The sequence below is a fragment of the Leptopilina boulardi genome, unplaced genomic scaffold (assembly GCF_019393585.1).
Source record: "Leptopilina boulardi isolate dan_hultmark-lab unplaced genomic scaffold, ZJU_Lbou_2.1 LbouV2_291, whole genome shotgun sequence".
NCBI classification, from domain to species: Eukaryota; Metazoa; Arthropoda; class Insecta; order Hymenoptera; family Figitidae; genus Leptopilina; species Leptopilina boulardi.
The window spans coordinates 278,124-303,341 of NW_026137853.1; the positions used below are offsets into that span (position 1 = coordinate 278,124).

The following is a 25,218-nucleotide window of genomic DNA, read 5'->3' on the forward strand; positions in this document are numbered from 1 at the left end:
TCGATATATCGAATTATTTAAATCCTGATTGGTTAGATAATTCCATGTGGTTTGAATATACCTTTAGGTTTCGAATTTTAAATATTAAAGATCATCTATTAAATTCATACACAATGGACGGAGATTTAAATCCCTTTTGACATATAACCGTTACATTTTAATTTTCCAAACAAATGAAATGTTTTTCTGTTTTTTATTATTGAAAGAGAAAAACAAAATTGCAAACAATGACAACTGATAATAATAGAGTGTCTTATGTACGTTATTTAAAAAAAGTCAAAGGTAATTAATTTTTCTTTTAATAAAACATGTTTGTTATTGAAATTTTTTGTAAATATTTTAAATAAATTTTTTTTCTTATTAGAAAGAGGTCAAGTTCTACCTGGATTTGATGAAATTGTCACAATTCTAATTGATGAAGCGAAATCAAATGGATTAGAAAATGAAGATATTATTTTAATAGCAGATGTATTAAAAGAAGTTCATTTCAGTATGTATTGAATATTTTTTGTATTATTTATTTAAAACAATTAATTAATATTAATGTTACAGGTGTTGCAAAAAGTTGTTCATTAATAAAATGTATGATTCCAAAATACAAAATTTCAAATACTTTATTGAAAGATATGATTCTTTGGTATATAAAATTATTAGAAAATGGACAAGTTAGCCTTTCAATTCTGATGTTACAATGGATAATTGGTATTGTATTTGCTTAAAAAAAAAAAAAAAAATTAATAATAACCATTTTCATATATATTTGTTCGTTTCAGGAGTTTTGGAATATGACTTAGCGGACAGAACAACAGTGAATATATTTTATGAAGTATTCTTTTTTCAACTTCTACAAAAAGAAAGATTGGTAAATATTCTTTTTTTTATGAGAAATTATTTTGGAGTATACTTAATTTAATTTTTTTTTTTTTCTTTTAAAGGAAGTTTATCTGGCTCAAATTATTTATGAATTAACAGAACCTGAGGATGTTACACGCTCACAAGTTATAAAACTTCTCAATCAACAGAAGAATTATAAAAAATCACAGAAGCATCTAACTGCTTTACTTTCGTGAGTATATATATATATTTTTTTTTATAAAAGAAGAGTGTTTAATATAAAGAAAATAATTTTGATTGTTTTGCATTAGATTATTTAAATCCTATAAACCGGAATTTGTACCTGAGAAAATACCAGCAATTGGTATTGGAAATGTATGGAAACCATTGCCGAATGAATTTCTTCAGGGTTTTGGAGATGCAAAATCAAGAGCTGCTCTTCAGGAAAATTTTCAAAAGACAAGTGGAAATTTTAAATGGTGCACTACTTCAGTCTCTGGTAGGGGAAAAAAGAATGAATCCATATTACCATCCGTCGAGTATTTTAACATTGGATCAAGTGTATTTAAAGAAAAAAATAAAACATCAATATTTGATGTTTGCAAGTAAGAATATTTTCTTTTTAGTAAATTAAAAAAAGAAATTCATTAAATTAAATATAAATTAAATTTCAGTGTTGAAGCTTTGGGAAAATATCATGTGAACGTGGAATTGCCTTCTAATGCAACATCATTATTAACAAATACAGCTGGATATCATCTTCTTATGTTTGCTGATTTTTCATATCAAACTCGATTTTGCTACAATTTGTACATTACACTAAGAACGGCTTTTCTTCTTGAGCCTAATAAATATCCAAACGAAGAATTAGCACGATTACTTGATATGACTTATGAATTTTTACGATATTTACAACATGGAATTCCAGTTGTAACACGTTTTTTAGATGATTATTTTTCATTTCGAATGATAACAATACATCAAAGTAAACTTATTGAACTCACACAATGGATTCCTTTATCATTTACTGGTTCGTATTTTTATTTTTTTTTTTTTTAATTAAAATTTTACATTTTTTAATAATCTTTTCTTTTTAGTTTTCGAATTAGAAGAATATGTTTTAAAACATTTGCGATTAATGTTTTTTGAATCATCGGTGAAAGAGAAATGCGAAATTATTCGAACTTTACGTCTAATGTTATTAAATTTAGTAAGTAATTGGAGTTTTTTTAGTAAATTTTTATTTAAATTAAGGGGTGGGACCGGTTTTTGAAAATTTCAAGTTTTAATTTCGAATGGTTGAAATTTCAGCGGTCCCTCACATTAAATTGAATGAAAAATAAATAATTAAAAATATTCTTCTAGTGTGCTAATTATCACATTAGGAATAGTTCAGAAAATTCAGAATCGCCTTTTCTGCATCAGAAGTGTAAAATAAATTTAGAAGAAATAGTCCCTGCAATTACAAAATTTGCACAATCTCTTATAGCATCAGGATTCAATAATCATTCGGATTCACTTATTTTTATGTCTGAAGCGTTACATTTTTACGAACAGGTATTTAACAAAAAATATTTTTTTTTACTCCAATTTTTGTTTAAATTAATTATTTTTCTATTTTTTTTTTAGATTTCTATAACTGAATATCAATTTTCAATGAACACATGGACAATTGCTCCAACAGTTATAATTCACGGTGGTTTTTTATCTAAAAGTTGTTTAATTCTATCCAGAATATGTTCTCTTTTACTGAAGTAAGTAAATATTTAGTTTTGTTAATTGGAATAATATTTTAATTGAAAACTTAAATACAATTTTATTTTAGTTATCGTAAAGGAAGTGAAAAGATTTTAAAAAGGAAATTAATGAAAAAATTTCATAATGAACTTAATGAAATTGAACTTTATGCTTATGATCTGAGAAATATTTTATGGGAAGGAAAGGTAATTATTATGTCTGTGAAATTAGAGATTATATATATATATATTTTAATAATAAAAAATTGTTTTAGTCTTTCAGTAACAGAAAACAAGGAGGAAAATTTTTAATGAGACTTTCTGATAAATCAATTGAAGAATTATCCATAAATATGCTGGATAAAATGTTGTGTCTCAATTATCATTATGCAATATTACCATATAAAGTTATTTTAAATATGAGTGGCTTAAACATCCAATCGAGAGAAGTAAATTTTTATTAGCGATTTTTTTTAAATTAAATTTTTCAAAATTATTCACTAAAAATTTAATTAATTTTATTATTTTAATATTAAGTTATCAAAATTTTTTCCCACAGGATTTATTCAAAGTTGCCGTTCAATTTTTCCCTGCGGTAAGTGAATTTTTACGAATAGCTGCGGGACTTGAGATTGAAGAAACAGAAGAGGTTTAGTACTATTTTTTTGAGTTATTTTTCTTAAAACTGAAGATAAAATACAGAACAAAATTCTCAGTATTATCTATAAATTGTTTAATATTTTTTTTTAAATTTATTTTCTTAACATAGAACCGTTACATTCACATAAACTAAACATGTTTTATTTTTCATATACTACTTTTCCATCGCTTTCTCTACACAATTCACTTCTACATATTGTAACTAATTTTTTTTTTTAATTTTCTTATTTTTTCCTACAAATTTTGAAATGATTTCGTTTATAAGTTGTACTTAACAACGTTTAGTATTATAAATACTTAAATTAAATAAATATTTGAGTTTATTTTGTTTTTATTTATTTTCTTTCTAATTACTGTGCCATCGAGGAAATAATATTATTTAAAGAAATTCTCACAATTTTAAATAAGGAAAGTCGCATATCCAATAAGAATTGTAAAAGTTTCTTCTTTTTTTAATAATTTTTTATTTTATATATTAATAATAATTATTATTAATTTTTTATTTTACAATTAAAATAATCTTCGATTACTAATTATTTGGTATATTACAAATGATCGAGTATATATGATTATCAAAGTCTTTATTTATCTTTTTTTTTTCTTTTATTGATACGTGTTGGCTAAAGTAACAGTTTAGCAACAAAATTTTTTCAAGAAAAAAAGAAACGATCAAAAAAAAAAAATGTTTGGAAAATTTTTAGGCTAAAAATTACACGGCATTTGTGTGAATATTGTAAAGATTAAAATTTTATTTTAGATTTAAGTTGTACAATTATCTATTTCTACATTTCACGAAAAAGAAAAAGTTTATTCTTTTAATTGAAAATTTTTTTTACGAAAATATTCGTATTTTCTATCTATATATATATATATATATAAATAAGAATTGCACGATTACAAAAAAAAATTGAACTTTTTTACTCATTAAAAATAAATTGTGAAAAAAAATTGTATTCATTTACCTCTATAGAAAAAGAATGTTAATTAGAAAAAACAAATTTTATAAAAGAAAATCTAAAATCTAAAAATTGTAGTCTCTTGAGAGTTTCGAGTAAATTAAATGAACGAGGCAGTGAGTTTAGCTTGAAACAGTAATAAAAAACTGGATACAAAAATTGAAATCTACATTTTTGTTTTTTTTATCATTAAAAAAGAAAATTACAATTTTTTTATGGCACAAGAGGCAAAGAACCGTGTGACACAAAAATTAACTTTTCTCACGAAAAGAAAAAAGAAATGTACAACAATAATTCGCATGAGAATGAAACAATAAATTTAGATTTATCATCAATTAAATTAAAATTTAAATTGCAATCATATTTAATTTCATTAATTTAAATATCGACCTGATCATTTTTTTTTTTTTTAAGGAAATTTACTGCGAGAATTATACTTATTATCATTGTACAAATACATAAATTGAAAATATCAATAATTTTTTTGTACAATCATCTACATTTAGAAATACTAATCATCATTAATTATACAAAAAGTGCATCAAAGTCTATTTCAGTTGCTTTCATTGATCAGGTGCTAAAAAAAAAAACAAAAGAAAAAAAAATACTTATTTTTAGCAAAGACCAAAGCACGAAAATTTCACACTTTCTTAAATATTTTTTTTTTTTTTTTTTTTTAATTAAAAAAAGAACACAAGTTTCTATAAAAATTTGAGCCTTGCACGAATGTCATATTTTTACAAAAAAAAAACACATTTTTTTTCGAAAACAATGCAAGTGTGCTTTACACTAATTCTAACATTTTTTTTTCTGTTTTCTTTTTTTTTTAATCGTCGCGACACTTTTTTTTCACGGAGACGCTAATTTAAATAATTGACTACAAAATACTCTGGGTGAATTATTTTGATCAACGAGAACACGCCAATAGGTTTTGAAAACTATTTGACGGCAGTGTGACACGTGCGAATTACAGAATTATTATCTGCTTATAAATTCTAATATGCCCTTTCTAGTGACTTTTTTTCTGGGCTGCGCTGTCAATAATAAGAGATTTCCTGATCTCAAAGTTTATAAAAGAAGGAAAATTCTTTGTTTTTTCAGTGAAAAATTACAACAACAACAAAAACAACAATTAATACAAAATCAATTTTCGAAAAATGAGTTTTTTTAAAAATTTGATCCTTATTCTTTGAATTTAAATTTAATGTACTATTTTCTTTCCTGATTTTATAAACAGCGAATCTTAAACCGAACAAACGATTATTCAGTTTTAAAAAAAAGAGAATAGTTTCATTTGAGAGAAAAATAATCTGTTACAATAATATTTAATCGTTGTAATTATATGTCCGGCATCGCAATTCCCAGATGTATAAATTATTAATATTAAAAGGAGCTTTAAATAATAATAGTAATAATAATAATAATAATAATAATAATAATAATAATAATAATAATAATAATCATGTAAAACGTATTTAGCATCTTAGGACGAACAATCAAAAGGCATACCGCAAGCTACTCTCTCACACACCCAACAAATCATTTAGAATTAAAAATAGACTAACATATAGCGAAACTAATGCGATGTGACTGCGGTTGTCGCAGCTAATAAATAAGAAAATAACGAGAATTCAAGCTTTCAATATATGGTAAAGTCAAAAAAGAATCGTTTGTTTTTTTATTACTCACAACAAAGTGAATTTGTAATCAATTTGAAAAACTTAACTTAGGACGGGTTAATATTTAATTATGCTTATATTTGGAGAAAAAAAAGAAAAAAAATAGTGTCAGAAAACAGAACGTCTAGTGAGCATTTTAAAGTATTTTTTTTTCTTTTGTTTACAGCTCTTACATTTATATGAGATCATATCGAAATCTCCCATCTCTCGCTCTTAAATTCCAATTTTGTCTCTATTTAAAAAAAGAAAACAAAAATCAATTTGTAAAAATTTTTAATTAAAACTCATTTTGTTTGAAAACTTTTTTTTAAAAAAATTGATTTCCATTAAAATTTAATAATTTATAATATTTTTCTTGAAAAAAAAAATGCTTTACTAGCTTCCTAAATTAAACAAGAAATAAGCTATTAAATATTAAAATCACTAAACATTAAATTTTCCTTTAGACATTTAAAAATGTACGACAGATTCGTATATCTTTAGAAATGTTTTTTTTTTTTTTTTTTGGATTTGACTAAAAAAATGCTGAGTAAATACAAAAAAAAAGTGAAAATCAAAATAGTCGAAACATTCTGTAGCTGACAGAGAAATAAGTAAGAGAACTTAATCTTACAAATGAACAAAATTTTTAGCTTTATAAATTTACTATAATCACGTTTGCTTTAAATTTTGAACATCCATCTTTGGCACAGTGTGTATTTTTTTTTTTTTTTTATGGAAAGAGAAAAAAAAGTGAGGGGAACGTATATCCACTGCCGTTTTCTTAGTATTTCAATACCTGTCACTATCGAGAAATCGCGATTATTAATTTTTATAAAGTTTATTTTTTACTTATATAATAGTGTATGAAAAAATGAGTCTCTTAATAAAAATAAAAAAAAAAAAAAAAAAAAAAAAAAAAAAAAAATGACAACGAAAAAGAATTTTTTTCTCTACAAGTCTTGAAAAGCAATTATGTAATTTTACATCCATTTTTCTAATTTTCGAACACATGAGAAAAGAAAAAAAAACAGAAATTCTTTTCAAAGAAAACGTAAAATTACATATTGTGATTTCGAATATTTTTCGATCAAACAACGTCTACAATCTAAAAAAACTTGTATTCATGTATGCGCTATAAATAGACGAAACTATTCTACGTGCTTGAACGAGGATGCACGAAACAATCGTCAATTAAATCTTTGAGAAACGTCACTCATGTCAATGATCACGAGCCTAATTGTGTGGTATTTTTTTCCATTTTCTTTCTTTAATAATAATTATTAACTTTTTCTCGTTAAATTACTAGCACTTACGCGTATTAAGCATTATTTATTTTTTTTATCACACACGCATCCACGCACTCTTTCTCTTTCGTTTTTAAAGTTTCCCGTGCAATAACGCATTTTTGTTTATTTGTTTTCAATTCTTTTTGCGCGAAACACAGGTTAACACTAAAAAAAAAAACAAAACAAAAAAAAACAATGTACCTGTTCATTGGGGGAAATAAGAACACTTTCACGGAAAGTGAAAACAGATCAGATGCAGTCAGAATCACTGTCAATATTTTCATCTGGACCAGAGATAAAATCTTCATCCATTGGTTCATTCTCTTGTTTTATGAGCTCCTCCTTTTCAATTTGAACAGCTAAATGACGTTTCCTCAATTTTAATTCAATTGTTTCTTGTTCTGTTCTTTCGTTTTGAAATTCGTGGACTAGTGGATAAATTCTCTCGATTGCTATTCTCACGGACTCAACATTGGGTGCTAAAATTTTTTTTTAAAAAAAACCTCAGATTAATTGACAAATTCTATAAAAAAAAAAAAAATAAAGAAAATGTTGTTTAAAAAGTAATATTTTTTTTTACCTGTTACTGTAACACTGCCAGTGGAGAAGATTTTAAGAGTAGCTTTCGGATCTTTCATTTTAAACGTAACGCCAGGATGAAGTTCAGGTTCGTATCTGATTAAAAAATAAAATTGATATAAATGGGAGAATTTTTTTTTTTTTTCCTCGTCATTTGTGAACATTACTTACTCGGCATTTTGTCTATAACGTTCGGAAAATTTTGTAATCATTATATTCCATGGCATTGTACAGGAACCAAGAACATTTACTACTCTATAATTATTAAATCGCACTTTAAATCCAAGTTTTTGAAGTGAACGCGCAAATCGTCTTGCCGCTTTTTTCGCTTCATCTTCACTTGTTGCACCAGTGCACGAAATTTTTCCCGACGACCAAATTGAGGCAGTAGTTTTAGGCTTTCTCAATTTCATGGTAATCATCTTTAAAAAAAAAAAAAACTCTTAATTAGTTTTTACAACAAACAAAGTTAAAATAATTTAATTGAAATCGTTAAGAAAAGAATTTATTTTTAATTTGAAACAATTAATGTAAATATGAATAAAACTTTTATAAATGAAACATTTTTTTTGTCAATTAAAATTTCAAATACATGTTTTGTTTCTGTAATATTATTTTTTGGTTTTCTTTATCTGAAATCTATGTATAATTGTTGATTCTATTTTTTTTTTTTTTTTAAAAAAACCTAATAACTTACCCCATTTTCTCTTCTGTATTCTACATTAGAACCATTAAGAGCTATTTCACGTAAATTCAGATGACATCTGACACTAAAGGTACAAACGACATTATTAATATAAATATCAAGATCTAATTCTTGATCTTTAACTGAATCCTCTATTTCTTCCTTAGGCTCGAGTTTCACTTGAAATAGATCATCATTATTTGTCGATGAGAGTTCATTTCTTAAATTGTTTACTGTACCATTAGTTAATTTCATCCCATTATTTTGCAAAATAGTCGCCATAATACTATATACCTGAAAAAGAATAATAGTCTTAATTCTCTTTTGTTTCAAGAAAAACACAGTTAAGGCACAGTGTTGCCCTTAATAATAATAAAAAAAAACATGATATTCAATTTTATGTGGATGATAAAAAGAAACATTTCAAGAAACAAAACTATTCCATTATTTTTTGTTATCATCATGTAAAACTGGAATATGCGTTCTAGAACTATCTTTTTAGTTCATACTTATCATTATGATATTTTTTATAGACTAATAATTCTATTCTTAAAAAAGTTTATTTACTTTTTGTATGTATTAAAAATAAATAAATTTCCAAAGAAAAAGAATAATTTCTAATTCTTACAAAGAAACTTTTTTTTCAAATCACATTTTTATAAATTTTAATTTCTTTGTCATGTTAAATAATAAATAAACAAAAATTAATTTACAATCAAATGTTTTTATAGCGGGATCAATAATTTTACCAATAGAGATCAATGAAATATTTAAGATGAAATTTATTCATAAATAATAATTGAAAATTAATGATAAAACATAAAACAGTCTTTGTGTGTATAAGTGAATCAGAAAAATGTCAGACCGAAATCTGAGACTACCAACCAAGGGCAAGTGTGTGAATCAGTTTCTAAACTACTGGATTTGGATTTGCCATAAATGAATAGCGACCGATATAATTTAATTATGCCTACTATTGATAAAATCATTTCATCAGAATAGATCTTTGTGTTAATGAATAATGCGACGTTTTGTCGAGAATCAGAAAGAAAGAAAGAAAGAGAGAGAGAGAGAAAGAGAGCAAGAAGCGTTTTTGTGACTAAAAACTCTTTCATTTTGATTTAACAAATTGCTCTCCTACTGAGATTAATGATAAAAGAAAGCGTATTTTATAAATCAATCACAATTAGAGAAAATCCTGACCCTTACAAATTAGAACACGCTGTGACAGCGTTTAGGGGGAGTCAGGGATGACCGCTACGTCGTGGAGGAACGCAGGAAGTGGAGGTCAGCATCATTTTTAATTCAAAAAAACTTTAAAAGAAGAATGTAAATTAAATAATTCAATACTCACGATAAATCAAAAGAAATAATTTCGTTCATTTACAATAAAATTTACTATTATTGTTGACAACTAATAAAAAAGAATGCACGATTTAACAGCCACTGTCATTGTTTTCAGCCATCTTCACTTAGACGACTTACGATGCGTGCGGGTCGTTCTGTGTTGGAAACGTTCATTGAAAACGCCATAAAGGACCAAATTAAATGAGTCACGAAGATAGTAAACTCACTGGGTCAAAAGGTGAATATATCCGAAATTTTTATTTAACACACATTTAATTATATCTATATATTAATTATTACCTATATAATAATTTTTTAAACACAATTGACACTACATTCCGTATTCGTCGTCTTTTGTTTATAAAATGAATTCTGTCATTTTGAGGTTAGAATAAACAAAATTTTTTAAAAATAAACAAAAAATGTAAAATAACTTACAGATTATTGTTTTTAAATTAAATAATATAGTTCCATAAGAGAATAATTGTTTTTCTTTTTAATTGATGTAAATCAAATACTATATTAAAGAAATAATAATATTTTTCAATTAAATTTTTCAATGAAAGAGTTGTTCGTGTAATTACTAAAGAGATCGAGAGATGTCACTTGTGAATTTCTTCTATTTAATTTTGATTGGCGGACAAAATATTAAACAACCAATCATAAATAATTATTTTTTACTTTTTTTTGAGTAAATCACGAGAGATGGCACTACCTGTCTTGATAAAAAGTAGCGCGAACTTGAGGTATTTAATTTTACTATTTTGATTTTGATGATGTTTAATCATTATTTTATTATCAGGTAAACGATAATTTACAATTATTTTAATACCTAAGTGGTAGATTTATTTGGTATTATAGATGTTTGATTATATTTCTATTATTTACAAAGGTATGTATGTTTTGCAAAAATAACCTCAAAAAATTTTTTTTTTCTTATAAAAATCAAAACAATATTGCAATAATAAAAAAAACTTAAAGAATTTTAAAGAAATCTAAATAATTCATATCGATATTTAAAATAAAAAAATTGTTATTATTCACTATTGTAATGCAATTTTTATCTTTATTTTTGTTTCCTCTTTATGAATATATAAATTTACGTAATCCTGGAAGAGAATAGAAAGAGAAATAGTTATGCAATTTACATATTTACAAATGATTACAATCTCTCATGGATTTTCCATCTTCGTGACCATTTTATTAAAAATTAAAAAAAAATCGCGAAAATATTACTTATGACACTTCCGGAGATTTCAATGAATGGAAAACATAGAACTTTTCCGCTCTCTGAATTCTAAATTTAAAAATAGAAAAACTATATAATTGATAATTTTAAATCAGGAAAAACATTTTCTAAGAATAAAATTGTTTAGTTAGCGAAATTTATACTATTTGTTATTTAAATGAATTTTTTAAATTATTTTTTTACAATAGTTTCATGTATTTGCGTTTTTTTCTAATGTTAATAAAACAAATAGATTTTTTTTGGAGCTGTGGTAAATAATTTCGATAATTGAAAAGATTTTTATGATTTTTTTTTTAATAAAATTTTTATATTTTGAATAGTGATATGTTTTCTTTTTTTCGTAGATTTGGAAAAAATGAAGAAATCACGAAGAAATACCAGGACGTTAAATTATTTTCATCCTGAATACCAAGAAATTGTTGTAAAAGGAGTGCGTAGGAGTGAAGGCGTTTGGATACATCCTCCTAGTTAGTATTTTATATATACTATATATATATATATACGGAGTTGTATATTAAAAGCGGTTCTCCGGTCTCGCATCTCTTTTTCTACGACGCATTCAAGTGATCTACAATATATGCTCACAAAACACGTTTTCCATTGGCTCTATAGAGAAACTAACAATTCTCTTCTACTCTTGCATCTCCCGAAGCAACTACAGTGGTGGTATCTGATCGAAGTGTGTTGGAGAACCTACGGTAACGGTATAGTACCTCAGTTTGCTTATATTCACATCGTGTATAGATATACCAAATACAAAGAGTAGGAGAACTTCTTTTTGAACGCCTCATCCAGTTTTCTCATATACCTTCAGAACTACCTTGATTGGTAGTGTTCGCCAGTATTGAAAAGTTTGTCGCGAAATCAACATCGTGAGTTATATTTTGTTTGTTTTTTTTTTACATTAGCCCGCGGTAAACGTACCGCAGGCGTTTTTCATAGTTCTTTTTAAAGTTTTGGGTTTTTTTTTTTTTTTTTTTAGGAAATTGGTGAAAAAAATTTCTTTTAAACGATCGCCGGCTTTGAAGCCGAGAGATCGGTAAAATAAACCACCGGTAGAAAGTGCGATACGCGCGTGGAACCGTAAAAAAAAAATTTCACGCGAAAAAAAGAAAACGTTTGTGAGGTGTGTTTGCATTCAGGTGAGTCATATTCGTCGAAAATAAATCGTGATCGTGAGAGAAAAGAAAAAAAAATCACCTGTGCTCTTCTTATAGATTGTCGACATCCAAGGTTAAATTTTTCATAAAAGGATTGAGATTAAAAGTTGACTCTCGTTTCATGAGAGATGAGAATTTTGCACGCGCGTTTTTTTTTTCAATTTCACCGGCACACATTCTCTGTTTATTCCAATTTTGTCTCTGATTTTTATATAATAATTTATTCTTCAATTTAGTCCTTTTTTCCAATTCGCTAATTATTTGCAAAATTCAATTAAATTTTTTTTTTTTTTTTTAAATATTTTAATAAAAAAAAAAGTCTAAGAAAATATAACTGATGGAAAATCATTCGCATTAATTAATATTCTATATGAAACTTATGAGTATATGTGACCTTACTTTCATTTGTATGGGCGGAAGGGCACCACCTACATTAATGTTTTGGCGGACCCTGATGATGATGAAAATGCAAACGAAGAATTCTCATTTGAATATAATTTACGAATTTTATGGGAAAAAAAAATTGAAAATTCAAATTCATTATTCACGCATGACTCAATAAAAGGAAAAGAAAATGAAATTAGTTCATGATCTAATCGTTTCAGTTGTTAAACTTTCGACTTATTTGGCGATGATGAACTCATAAAGGCCTTCTTAGCTTTCTTTTCGTTTCTATTGACAGTCTGTTGCACTTCCGGAAATCGTTGCAAATTTTACGATTGCGGTTTTGAGTCATACGTGTAAAAAGAAAAAATGTCACTATAGAAAGTTGTCGTTAAAAAACAAATTTCAAATTGCATTTAAAATTTTCTTTTTTGAAATTTTGCACTATTTTCTATTATACTTTCTAAAGTCTAAGGACTATACATATTAATTAATTAATTAATTATCCTAAATACTGGGTCGTCTGAGAAGAAATCTTGACCTTATTATTTCAAGACCATTGCTCTTCATTTGTCACAATTAGCATTGGCTATTGTATTCTGTAAATCGTGGGAAATGTCTTATTATTCTTGAAAAGTTGTAATTTTCATCACTGTATTTACCACGAATAATTGTATAGAATTTTATAATTGTCAAGAGTTCCAACATATATACATATATATAAACTTTCGAGTGTCGTGCATTTGAAAGTGATGAAATAAAAATTATATATATATATATATATATATATATATATATTTAAAATTTTTTTTAAATCATTTTAAATTGTAATATTTATAAAGAAAATATTTATGGAGTACAAATAGTTTGACATTCAGGAATGCTTTGTTAATATATTTCAATATAATTTCTTTCTATTCATGAATCAAAAGCTTTTTATATGGCCACTGTTTTTTAATGAGTACATTGCCAAGTGTGTTGAGAATAATAATAATCAAGTTGTAAAAATAATTATCAATTATCTAACTTTGCAAATATAGATGAGTTTTATTATATTCCAAAATATTTATCCAAAGCATAATATTATGTAATATTATATCATTTTATTTATTATTATTATTATTATTATTATTATTATTAATTTATTTATTATCGTAATTACAATTACTGAAAATATTATCACTTTGAAAGAAATTTATTACTGTTTTTTTTTATTCTTATAGAGATTTATTGACTTGCAGATTCTCAATACCGATAACTTTATTTTTCTTTAATTTTAATAAAATAATTTGCTTCATTAGACTCTTAGACATGTGAAAAAAATTCTCTTAAGTTTTTTTTTCTTTTATAAAACGTAAATACTTCTTTTTGGTTTAACAGTCTAATTCTTTTTTGAGTCATTCAAAGAATGGTGAGCATTATAGAGTCCCTAAATTACCGTACAATTTTTATGAGCAGTCAACATGAAAACATAATTTTTTTTTTAGGTAGATTTCATAAAATACACTAAAATTTTATATTATTGAATAATAATATTAAAAAATTCGGAGTAACAATAATTCAATTAAATAAAAGAAATTCCATAGATTATGAATTTGTAAATTATTATGCAATAAGAGTAATAATAATAATAATAATAATAAAAAAATAAAAATAATAATTGATATACACATGTCTTTGGAGGTAAATGCAAGAGCATAAGATTAAGAACTGGAGGGTGGGGTCTCTTCATTTCTCGAACGGGACACCTGTTGGAAATATATAGAAAGTAGGGCGAATGGAAACAAACAAACCTCCTTGTATATAAAATCGGTATTTTTAAAAGAAATATATTTTTATATAAAGACGTGAAAAGAAGATTTGCAAAGATCTGAAATTTAGAAAAAAAATTGTGTTTTTTTTTCTTCTTCAATTTTTTTCTAACTTGGGATTTCCCCATTCGCTAATTTATAAATACAATCTGACGCATTGACTTATTGGCTTCTTTGATGATAACACAAAAATTATATATATATATAAGAATTTCCGCGTTTATTAAAAGCGAATAACAAATAATTTAATAAACAATTTTAATTAGAAATATTTAAGTATTTATGGAAAAAAAATAATTCTTTTAAAATTAAAGTCAAGGAAAAGATTAATTTTAAAATTTGAGAATAACAATTTGATGTAATTTTTTATTTATAAACGTAAAAATTAGTAGAATGTAAACAAATTTAATCAATTTTGATAAATATTTTTTTTTGTATTATTAACTTTCTTATGCAATCGACTTTGATTATATATTTTCAATTATTCCAGAATTGACAACATGGATTGGTGGAGGAGTTTCTTATTTTTACAATTTTACATATCCGGATGCGTTTTAGCAGAATCGTAAGTAATTTAAAATTGTTTTTTAAATTCAAAAATTAGTTTTATTTTAAGTAAAATAAATGTATGTATATGTACATACAGTTTGTATTGTTTTGCATAAAATTATTAATTTAGAGGCAGAAAAAAAGGAATAATAATAATAAAAAAAAGTTGAATATCGTAAATAATAAAGATGAACTTTCTTCTTGAAGGTATTACACGGTCATCGCTCCGAGAGTGGTACGTCCTAATTCGGAATACCATGTAGCAGTAAGCACCGCAGGCATATCAGTCCCATCTATCATATTGGTTGAATTAAATGCTCGTCAATATGATGGGAAAGAAATTAAAATTGCTTCAAAATCAGCGAATGTTGCACCCTATTCAACAGAGACGGTCGTTCTTCAAGTAAGAATTCATTTTTCAATGTTTTCTTTTTTTCACATTTCAAAATGTTCTCGATTTTCAAATTTTTAATAATTATATAGTTTCAATTAAAAGGTGAAAAAAAAATTAATTATTAAAAATAAAATTTCTTGCCAACAAAAACTTTTTAATAAAAATAATAATTTTCTTTGATATTTTTTTCTAGATTCTGGACATTGGTCCAGCGGATTATCGTTTAATGGCTCGAGGAATAGCTGGAATTGAATTTGAAAATTCCACGGACGTGAGATATGTTCATAAAAGTTATTCTGTTCTTATTCAGACAGACAGAGCAGTTTATAAACCGGGAAATAAAGTAATGTTTCGATGTATTTTATTGAATTCCGGTATGAAACCTGCAAATCCAAAACAAGTGGAAATCCATGTGATGGTAATTTTTATGAAATTAATATATTGTAGAATAATTAAAAAAAAAATTATAATAGTAAATTATAAAAAGTTATTTATTGATATCAGGATGGAAAAGGTAATAGAATAAAACAATGGGTTCGTCCAACACTCACACGAGGTGTATTCGGTGGTGAAATAGAATTATCAGAATCTCCTGTATTGGGCGATTGGAAAATAGTCGCAATTGTTGATGAACAAACAATTGAGAAAGAATTTCAAGTCGCCGAATATGTGCTACCAAATTTTGAAGTTTCAATTGATTCTCCAGCGCATATTGCATTTAAAGATGAGAAAATTCACGTCACAGTACGAGCAAAGTTCGTAATTGATTAAAATTAATATTTTTAATTATTTGATAAATTCAAAAAATAGCTGAATTACTAAAAAAAAAAATCATTTTTAGATACACGTATGGAAAATTTGTAAAAGGAGAAGCAACAATAACAGCTTATCCGGATATTATTTCAAGTGTTTTACAACCTCTTTACCAGCCTGTACGAAAAGTCGTTGATATCGATGGGAAAGCATCTGTTGATTTCGATATTTACAAGGAATTAAGGTATCTATTTTTTTTTCATTTTTTCAAAATTATTTATTAATTTTTTAAATTGAATTTTCAGACTGAAAGACGACGACTATTTTCGACCGGTGAAAATTGAAGTTGCAGTTGAAGAAGCATTAACCGGACGTCGACAAAATACATCAACACAAATATTTCTCCATAAACACAGATATTCAATGGAATTAGTACAACAATCGGGATACTATAAACCAGGATTAAAATATACCACATTTGTAAGTATACTAAATAAAAGTTGAAAAATTTCAATTCTTTTAATTCTAAATTTCCTTGAGGTAATTTAATTTTAATTGAGATAATCGTTAAATTTTTTAATACAGATCAAAGTATCAAGTCATGATGGATCACCTGTACAGGATTCAAAAACACCATTACAAATTTCCAGTACTTATGATAATGTCGAATTTAAGAATTTTACAAAACTATTAGATCAAAATGGAATGGCTGAATTAGAATTTTATCCACCAAATAATGCCAGTGAAAGTTTAAAAATTGAGGTAATTTTAAAATTCATTATTAAATATTAATTTATTTATTAATTATTACTAATATATATATATTTTTTAGGCAAAATATTTTAATCTTCATGAACAATTTCCTTATGTTTATCCAGTTGCAAGTTCTTATAAAGCTTACATTCAGGCAGTGTTAAAAAAACCAATTCAGAAAGTAAGAAATATAATTTTTTTTTTAATCTACATAAAATTATACTTTAGAAAATAAATTCTTTTTTTCTTTTTTTTTAGGCTGATTTATCATTTGTAGAAATTGAAGTAAATTCAACAGTTCCGATGAAATATTTAAATTATCAAGTTTTCGGTCGTGGAAATATTCAAACTGCTGGCACAATTATGGGCGACAATAGAAATTCACTTACGTTTAGGTAAATTTTAATTTTTTCAGTTATCTTATTCTCTTGTTGTCTCTTATTTTTCTTTTATATTTTTAGGTTTAAATCAACACCACTTATGGCACCAACAGCTCATTTATTGGTTAATTTTATCAGCGATAATGGTACAGTAATTGCTGATTCAATTGATATTGATATTGAAAATTCATTGCAAAATTTTGTAAGTTTCATAATGTTTTTTTTTCTTGGGAATGGAAAGAATAATAAAATTTATGAGAATTTCTTTCGAAATTTTTAAGGTTGACGTGAAAATGAGTTCGGAAGCAGGTCCAAGTGATGAGATCAGTTTAACAGTTTCCACAAATCCAGATTCTTACATCGGACTTTTGGGAGTTGATCAGAGATCTCTTTTGTTAAAATCCGGCAATGACATTTCCCACGTAAATTGTTTTGTCAATCATAAAAAATGTTTTTTTTTAAAGAAATTGAAAATAAAATTAGATTTTTTAATTAACAGGAACAAGTGGAGAATGAGATGAAATCTTACGACAAGGCCGATACATATGAACTATATCATAGAGGAGGCGCTGAAACTTCTAGTGAAGTTTTCACTGTAAGTTGAATTTTATACACACTTCAAAGAATATTTTGAAAAAATAATAATTTTTTACAGAACGCAGGTGCTGTGATTATCACAAATGCTTACGTCCACTATTCATTTCCAATCGGTGAGTATAATTAACGAAAAAAAAAGAAAATACTAAAATTATTAAAACAATTAATCACAATCTTATTTTTACTCACAATGGAAAAAAATAGATAATTTCGAATTGGCACGCTGTTAATATGAGTTAATCAAGAATCTTTTCTCTTCTAATAGCATATAGAATAAGAAAAAAAAATGACATAACAATTTTGTCTTAAAAAATCAATCGTTTTTAATATTAGTATTTAAAAAAAAGTAATTTTTAACGAAATTCGTCGCTGAAGCCTAATAGAAATAAATTTATTTATATTTAACGTTGCTTAAATTTGCCTCTATAGCGTTCTACCGTTCTCGTCTAGAAGAAGACTTTATTCCAGTTAATGCCTTTGCCATGGCGGCGGGAGCAGCACCAAGTCCAAATGCCATGATTCCACCCGAGAAGATCAAATTACGCAAGAATTTCCCCGAAACTTGGCTTTGGCAAGCGCTTGACGCTGGGTAATTTGAGAATTAATCTCTTTCTCTAAAACACTCTCTTTCTATGAGGTTTTTTCTTTTCATGATCTTTATTCTAAAAGCTTTTTTTCTAACTTTGCGCTTAATGCACCGGTCAATTGTCTCGTTTTCACCTATAGCTTTTATTTTACTAACATATTTGGCAAATGGTGCGATAGTTTAATAAAAAAATCGTAACTATTCTCTGTAATCATTGTCTAATATTTTCGCCCTTAAAAAAAAGTCCTTTTCAGTGGATCAAAATTTCTTTTGAGATCGAATTTTTAATTAGGAAAAATTTCATTATTTAAAAATTCGGACTTGGAAAATTCGATTCTCTCTCTTGGAAAAATTATTTAGAATTGTATTTTTGAAAAATGGTTTTTTTTTTTTTTTTGTTTGGAATTATTGTTTATTATATGAAAATGGACTTGCAGAGAAACCAGGTATATTGGAGGGTAGAATAACAGGCTCTCCTGAAGGTGTTCCTACATTGCGACCAGATATTGGTCCACCTATTACGCATAGGCTTGCAACAAGACCACCATTGGCAGGTCCTTTCGCCTTCTCACGAATCCCGTTTCCCGTTTGGAATAGACCCCGTGTTTTCTTAATGCATGACATTAAAGACACATGGCTTTTCACAAATTCGTCTTCAGGGTATTTATTTATCTACATACAAAAAAAAAAAAAAAAAAAAAAATTCTCTCCACAATCACGTATACAATATACATTTTTGCTTTTGCAGTTCCTTTTTTTTTGGTGTATATATTATATATTTTCTATTACAAAATGGAATCATTTTTATCTCTCTGGTATTATATAGTCATATTTTCTGGTACATTTCATTGTATATATGTAAATATTCCCCTTATTTTTTTTATTCTTTTGTCATAATGTGTTATAAAAAATTTTCTTTGATTTTAATTCGATTTAGAATTGAGGGCAGGGCAGTTATTCGAAAAACGGTGCCAGATTCTATTACTTCCTGGGTGATTAGCGCTTTTACAATTAATGACGTTCAAGGTTTTGGTCTAATCGAAACGCCTAGAAAGGTTTGTATTTTTTACGATATTCAATATTACGAATTTAAAATTTTTATTTGTAAGTTAAAATAATTAATTTGAATTTGAATTCTAATTTTATTCTTTTTTTCTAGTTGAAAGTTTTTAAACCCTTCTTCATATCTATGAATCTTCCCTATTCGGTGATACGAGGAGAAATTGTTGCCATACCTATTGTTGTCTTTAATTATATGGATAAAGATTTAATAGCTGAGGTGGTATTGGAAAATAGAAATCAATTTGAATTTGCTGAAATTTCCAACGAAGTTCATGATTCACCGAGTAAGAGATAATTTTTCCTTTCGATTATTAAAAATATTAATTATCATCATTAATCATTTTTTATTTTTTTCTTTAGAATTTGAAATGCACAGAAGCAAAATTGTCAAGGTAAAGGGAAATTCAGGAGCTAGTGTTTCATTTATGGTGATACCAAAGGAAATTGGATATATTACAATTGCAGCTAATGCAACAACAAATATTGCTGCCGATGGTATTGAAACAAAACTTCTCGTCAAGGTATATATTTATTATTTTTAAAATATATTTAAATTTTTCAAAAAAAAAAAAAAATCATTTTTCCATAGGCTGAAGGTGAAACGCAATATCGAAATAATGCAACGTTCATTGATTTGAGAACAAGTCGATCGGTTTCAACAACTTTATTGGTTGATATGCCAAAAAATATCGTAACAGGTTCAGAATTTGTCGAAATATCTGCAGTAGGTAATGAAAAACAATTATTTCTTTTTTTGTTCAATAATATATTTATTCATTATAAGCTAAAAAATTTTCAATAATTTTCAGGCGATATTTTGGGACCAAGTATTCCAAATTTGGCAAATTTAATTAAAATGCCTTCGGGATGTGGAGAACAAAATATGTTGAATTTTGTGCCAAATATAGTAATTCTTGACTATTTGACGGTAGGATTTATTACTATTTCAAAAATTAATAAATTATTGTAACGAATAAGGAAAAAAGAAATAAAATTAATTATTTGAAAATTAAACATTTCAGAATACAAATCAATTGAAACCTGCTATCGAGAGTAAAGCCCTTAATTATTTGCAAATTGGTTATCAACAAGAATTAACATATCGTCACAATGATGGTTCGTTCAGTGCATTTGGAGAAGCAGACGCTAGTGGAAGTACATGGTTTGTAATAATTGTTTTGATTTTCATATTTTATTTTTTAAAATCAAATTAAATATTAAAACTTGTTTCAGGTTAACAGCCTTCGTTGCAAAATCCTTTTATCATGCAAAAAAATATATCGACATAGAGAAACAAATTATTTTTGATGCTCTACAATGGCTCGCTGATAAACAAGATGTAAATGGAAGCTTCCCGGAAGTGGGAAAAGTCAGTCATCAGGATATGCAAGGAGGTGCTGCAAAAGGACTTGCCCTTACAGCCTACACCCTCATAACATTCCTCGAGAATAAGGTAAATAAAAAAAAAAAAACCTTTTAAAAAAATAATAAAGAAAAATGTTAATTTTCATATATTTATAGGAAACAATGAATCGTTATCAAAATACAATTTACTCGGGTGTTAAATATATCACTGAAAATCTTGATGATTTGGATGATGTTTATGCATTGAGTTTATGTACATATGTTTTGAATCTTGCAAAAAATATGTACGAGGACACGGCATTTTATGCATTGGAGAAAAAAGCAATGGAAGATAAACAACATGGTACAAAATGGTGGAGTAAACCAGTTCCAAAAGATGATAAAAATCCATGGTATTCATTACCAAGATCAGTTGACGTTGAAATGACATCTTATGTTTTATTGACATATTTGCAAAAAAATCTCGTCACCGATGCTATTCCACTTATGAAATGGCTTGTTACGCAAAGAAACAGCGAAGGTGGTTTCGCTTCAACACAGGTAAAAAAAAACAGATTTATACTTTTTTGATAGGCCAAAAAATTATTTGTTTTTTAAACAATAAAGTAAAAAAAAGAGAAATTAATAATTATTAATTATTAATTATTACAGGATACAGTAATTGGAATTCATGCTTTAGCCAAATTAGGAGAAAAATTGGCAACCAAGGACAATAATGTTGCAATTACTTTCACATATGAGAATGGCGGACAAAGTCAAATAAATATTAATCCAGCTAATGTAATGATTCTACAAAAGCACGTTGTAAGTTATAAAAATTTATGACTAAAGAATTTTTCTAGACTAATTTTATTAATTAATTGGTTTTTTTTATTTATTTAAATTTTTACTTTTTTAGCTGCCAAAAAAAACTCGAGTCGTCAATATAACGGCAAGTGGAACTGGTTTTGCTTTTGTACAAGTGTCATCGCGTTATAATTTAAATGTAACTGGGGCTTGGCCACTTTTCACGCTCGATCCACAAATTACAAGAGCCTCAAATGAACATCATCTTCAGCTTACTGTTTGTTCTGGGTAAAGTTCTATTAATAAAATTTAATTTTTTTTTCCACATAAAATAAAATGTGTAAATAATTTAAATAATAAAAAGAACATTTTAGTTATTTATTTTTTGTTAACAGCTTCGTGCCAACAAACGAGACAAGCGAGAGTAATATGGCAGTTATGGAAGTGAGTTTACCGTCAGGTTTCACGGTCGATATGGATTCGCTGCCAAGTTTGGAAGCTTTTCACAATGTTAAACGTGTGGAAACGAAAAATGGTGATACCATGGTTGTACTTTATTTCGATAAGGTAAATTAACTTCTTTTTCTTTTATAATTAGAAACAATGAACAATTTAATTTTAATAATAATTAATTATAAATAATTTTCAGATGAATGTTACAGAAAATTGCCCGACAGTTTCTGCATTTAGAACACATAAAGTTGCAAAACAAAAGCCAGTACCAGTATCCGTTTACGACTACTATGATTCAAGTGAGTATAGAATAATTTTTCCTTATCCCTAGAATTTCTTTATTTTAAATTAAAAATCCATTTACATTCCAAACAAACAAAAGCAAATAAATCCCTAAAGATTTTATTTTTAATTTTCATATCTTTTTTTTTCTAAAAAAAAAATAGCAAGAAGAGCACGTGCATTTTATAAACCAACTTTAACAACTTTGTGCGATATTTGTGAGGAGGAAGATTGCGGTAATGTTTGCAAATCACAACCCCATCCTGGCTCTATTAGATCAGCATCAAGTGCTATTCATATCCCTTGTACATATTTGGCCCTACCTATATTTAGTGTCTTTAAGTTATTTTTACTTTAGAAAATAATATAAAGATTTAGAGATCTATTTTTTCCCCCCCGTAAGAAGTAAACATAAGACTAAGGATAAATTCAGTGCCTTGCACCAGAAATGATAACCAAAGCGTTTTTTTTTTAATTGAATCAATATATATCTAGAATTAACGACGTATTTTTTTTTTTTTTGCAAATACAGAAGTGACTTGTGTTTATTTTTTTTATTCCTCGAAAAATTGAGGTAAAATTTTTATGCAAGAATTATATATTACATAATGAAAAAAAACACGTGTATAGACGCAACAATTTAAAAAGAAAAAAAACGAATGGGTACTGTATATGTGTGTATTTAAGTATGTTTTGTAATATGAACTATACTAATAAAATGTATTATTGTTACCTATAAACATATATTTTCTCTTCTCTATCTCTTAGGATAATATTTTGATTTTGAGGTTAAAGCGTAGACTATTTTTTTTCACATCACAATTATTACTGCACATTTTATTTTAATAATTCATTATTAATTGAAAATTTTATAACGATAAAACCACCTTTTTTTAATATATAAATTGAAAATAAAAACAATTTGCAATGTTTATGTTCATCTGTCAAATAATATTTCATAAATCAAACAACATAGAATGGTAACTGTATTGAAGATCAAAAACTTGTCCACGAAAATATTTCTCAATATTGTCGACAGAGGGCTCTTAAATTGATTAAATGTTTACCTAGAGTTTCGTCTCTTTTTCACACATCATTGTCTCGGTTTGTCTCTACGAAATTTTCGTCTGGTAAGTAGTTCGATTGTTTTCTATTTTTTTTAAGTAAAAAAAAATTGACTGTCTTAATCAATTTCTATTATTAATCTTTTATTGTTTTTTTTCCATTAAAATTACATTGTTTCGGGTTTCAAAGTGCAGTGATTATTAATTGCTCCTACTTGCCACGATGATTACATAAATGGAGCCATCACCCACGGTTCTTGTCCTCTTTACTGTAATAATTATTGTTTTATTACAATTTTTTGAATTAAATGTCTTTATTATTTCAATATTCTGAAAAGTAATCTGTCAGAATTTATTTCTCATAGAATGTTTTAATTAAAATAATATTAAATGTCAAACCTATCGATTGACAGTTCAAACTTTTGACCTCTCTCTACTTTACTATTCGGAAAGTAAAATTCAATGTTTATCCAATTTCTCAAGAAGTGCTATAAAAAAGAATTTTATTTTATTTTCGATATGTATTAAAAAAAAAGAATTGAAAAAAATTAATTTTTAAATTATATAATTAAAAATACTTGAAGCTATTAATAAAAAATTTTTACAGGGATAAAATTCACCGAACAACAATGCTGCGAACTAGTAAAAATTTAATTCAGCTGGTTGCTGCACCACAGCAGCAACAGCAACGAGGAATGGCAACTTTAAAGTCAATTTCAATTCGTCTAAAATCAGTGAAAAATATTCAAAAAATTACTCAATCCATGAAAATGGTGTCAGCGGCAAAATATAATCGTGCCGAGCGTGATCTTAAACAATGTCGTCCACTTGGCGAAGGAACAAAAACATTTTATGAACAAGCAGAAATTCAACCACCAGAAGGTGAACCAAAAAAACTTGTCGTTGCCGTAACCAGCGATCGTGGACTTTGTGGTGCAGTACACACAGGTGTTGCACGTAATATTCGTGAATCATTACTCGCAAATCCCGTCGAACGTGAAAATACAATGATTGTTTGCATCGGTGAAAAATCACGTGCAATTCTCTCACGATTATTTGCTAAAAATATTTTATTCGTTGCATCTGAAGTTGGAAGAAAACCACCAACATTTAATGATGCCGCTAAAATAGCCAATGAAATTATGAATAGCGGGTAAGTATTTAGAAAAAAGAATTATTGAAAAAAAAAATTATATGCAATGTAATTTGTTTTTTTTTTTTTTTTTGCAGATATAGCTTTGGAGGTGGTCGAATTGTTTACAATAAATTTAGATCAGTTGTTTCATATAAAGTTGACGATTTACCGCTTTATGATAAAAATGCAGTAACTACAGCGCCAAAATTATCAGTATATGATTCATTAGACGAAAGTGTAATTCAAAGTTATTTAGAATTTTCTTTGGCATCGTTATTATTTTATTCGATGAAAGAAGGTGCATGCAGTGAACAATCCAGTAGAATGACTGCCATGGACAATGCCAGCAAAAATGCAGGAGAAATGATTGATAAGCTCACATTAACTTTCAATCGTACCCGACAAGCCGTCATTACTAGAGAACTTATTGAAATTATTTCCGGTGCTGCTGCTTTGGAATAAAAAAAAATAAATAAAAAGAAAAATTACTCTAAATATTGATTAGCGTACCCTAGAATACATACATCGTCACAATATCATTCGAGGCATATTGTCGCGATTGATATTAAATTCAAATCGATTCCATCATTCTGTTTAAAAAGAAAACATCGGAAAATTTGCAAAAAAAAAATAATTTTTGTAAATGTGTATCAAGTTCGAGGCTTGGCGATCAATAAATTTTGTTGAAAAACTCTTGGTTAAAATTGTCTT

General features: G+C 26.6%; 4 protein-coding genes across 14 annotated transcripts; 3 read left to right on the forward strand and 1 right to left on the reverse strand.

Annotated features, from left to right (window-relative positions):
* The first annotated feature begins 101 nt into the window (after window positions 1-101).
* On the forward strand, window positions 102-3,553 carry LOC127282197 (centromere protein I-like). Its single transcript, XM_051306324.1, has 13 exons — window positions 102-282; window positions 365-490; window positions 553-702; window positions 774-862; window positions 936-1,066; window positions 1,146-1,439; window positions 1,509-1,864; window positions 1,932-2,044; window positions 2,200-2,391; window positions 2,464-2,588; window positions 2,660-2,777; window positions 2,846-3,019; window positions 3,130-3,553. The coding sequence occupies exons 1-13, from the start codon at window positions 228-230 to the stop codon at window positions 3,223-3,225; spliced, it is 2,019 nt and encodes a 672-aa protein (XP_051162281.1). The 5' UTR covers window positions 102-227; the 3' UTR covers window positions 3,226-3,553.
* A 1,052-nt stretch (window positions 3,554-4,605) lies between these two features.
* On the reverse strand, window positions 4,606-10,341 carry LOC127282201 (TATA box-binding protein-like 1). 5 transcript variants are annotated; one of them, XM_051306330.1, is made up of 6 exons: window positions 9,752-9,913; window positions 8,410-8,691; window positions 7,884-8,134; window positions 7,714-7,808; window positions 7,335-7,612; window positions 4,606-4,763 (listed from the first exon to the last, which is right to left on the reverse strand). In XM_051306330.1, the coding sequence occupies exons 2-5, from the start codon at window positions 8,677-8,679 to the stop codon at window positions 7,383-7,385; spliced, it is 846 nt and encodes a 281-aa protein (XP_051162287.1). In that variant the 5' UTR covers window positions 8,680-8,691; window positions 9,752-9,913; the 3' UTR covers window positions 4,606-4,763; window positions 7,335-7,382. The 5 variants fall into 5 exon arrangements, with proteins under 5 accessions (XP_051162287.1, XP_051162288.1, XP_051162290.1 ...); XM_051306331.1 differs by lacking the exon at window positions 4,606-4,763 and adding an exon at window positions 6,035-6,097 and having other exon boundaries at window positions 9,752-9,914; XM_051306333.1 differs by lacking the exons at window positions 4,606-4,763; window positions 9,752-9,913 and adding an exon at window positions 10,183-10,341 and having other exon boundaries at window positions 6,344-7,612.
* Window positions 10,342-11,552: 1,211 nt separating this feature from the next.
* LOC127282196 (CD109 antigen) lies at window positions 11,553-23,048 on the forward strand. Of its 6 annotated transcripts, XM_051306319.1 has the most exons (29): window positions 11,716-11,865; window positions 11,976-12,135; window positions 14,839-14,913; window positions 15,105-15,300; window positions 15,485-15,709; window positions 15,796-16,046; window positions 16,133-16,288; window positions 16,350-16,524; window positions 16,630-16,806; window positions 16,877-16,978; window positions 17,056-17,192; window positions 17,259-17,379; window positions 17,459-17,599; window positions 17,677-17,772; window positions 17,833-17,887; window positions 18,798-19,020; window positions 19,298-19,415; window positions 19,520-19,706; window positions 19,783-19,943; window positions 20,012-20,150; window positions 20,232-20,350; window positions 20,445-20,584; window positions 20,656-20,875; window positions 20,944-21,327; window positions 21,439-21,591; window positions 21,686-21,861; window positions 21,969-22,140; window positions 22,223-22,325; window positions 22,473-23,048. In XM_051306319.1, exons 3-29 carry the CDS (start codon window positions 14,849-14,851, stop codon window positions 22,664-22,666), a joined length of 4,386 nt encoding a protein of 1,461 aa, XP_051162276.1. In that variant the 5' UTR covers window positions 11,716-11,865; window positions 11,976-12,135; window positions 14,839-14,848; the 3' UTR covers window positions 22,667-23,048. The 6 variants fall into 6 exon arrangements, with proteins under 6 accessions (XP_051162274.1, XP_051162280.1, XP_051162278.1 ...); XM_051306317.1 differs by lacking the exons at window positions 11,716-11,865; window positions 11,976-12,135 and adding an exon at window positions 11,553-11,697; XM_051306323.1 differs by lacking the exons at window positions 11,716-11,865; window positions 11,976-12,135; window positions 18,798-19,020 and adding exons at window positions 11,555-11,697; window positions 18,204-18,363.
* A 287-nt stretch (window positions 23,049-23,335) lies between these two features.
* LOC127282199 (ATP synthase subunit gamma, mitochondrial-like) lies at window positions 23,336-25,211 on the forward strand. Of its 2 annotated transcripts, none has more exons than XM_051306327.1 (3): window positions 23,336-23,438; window positions 23,980-24,525; window positions 24,603-25,211. In XM_051306327.1, exons 2-3 carry the CDS (start codon window positions 24,002-24,004, stop codon window positions 24,967-24,969), a joined length of 891 nt encoding a protein of 296 aa, XP_051162284.1. In that variant the 5' UTR covers window positions 23,336-23,438; window positions 23,980-24,001; the 3' UTR covers window positions 24,970-25,211. The 2 variants fall into 2 exon arrangements, with proteins under 2 accessions (XP_051162284.1, XP_051162285.1); XM_051306328.1 differs by lacking the exon at window positions 23,336-23,438 and adding an exon at window positions 23,491-23,643.
* Window positions 25,212-25,218: the final 7 nt, after the last annotated feature.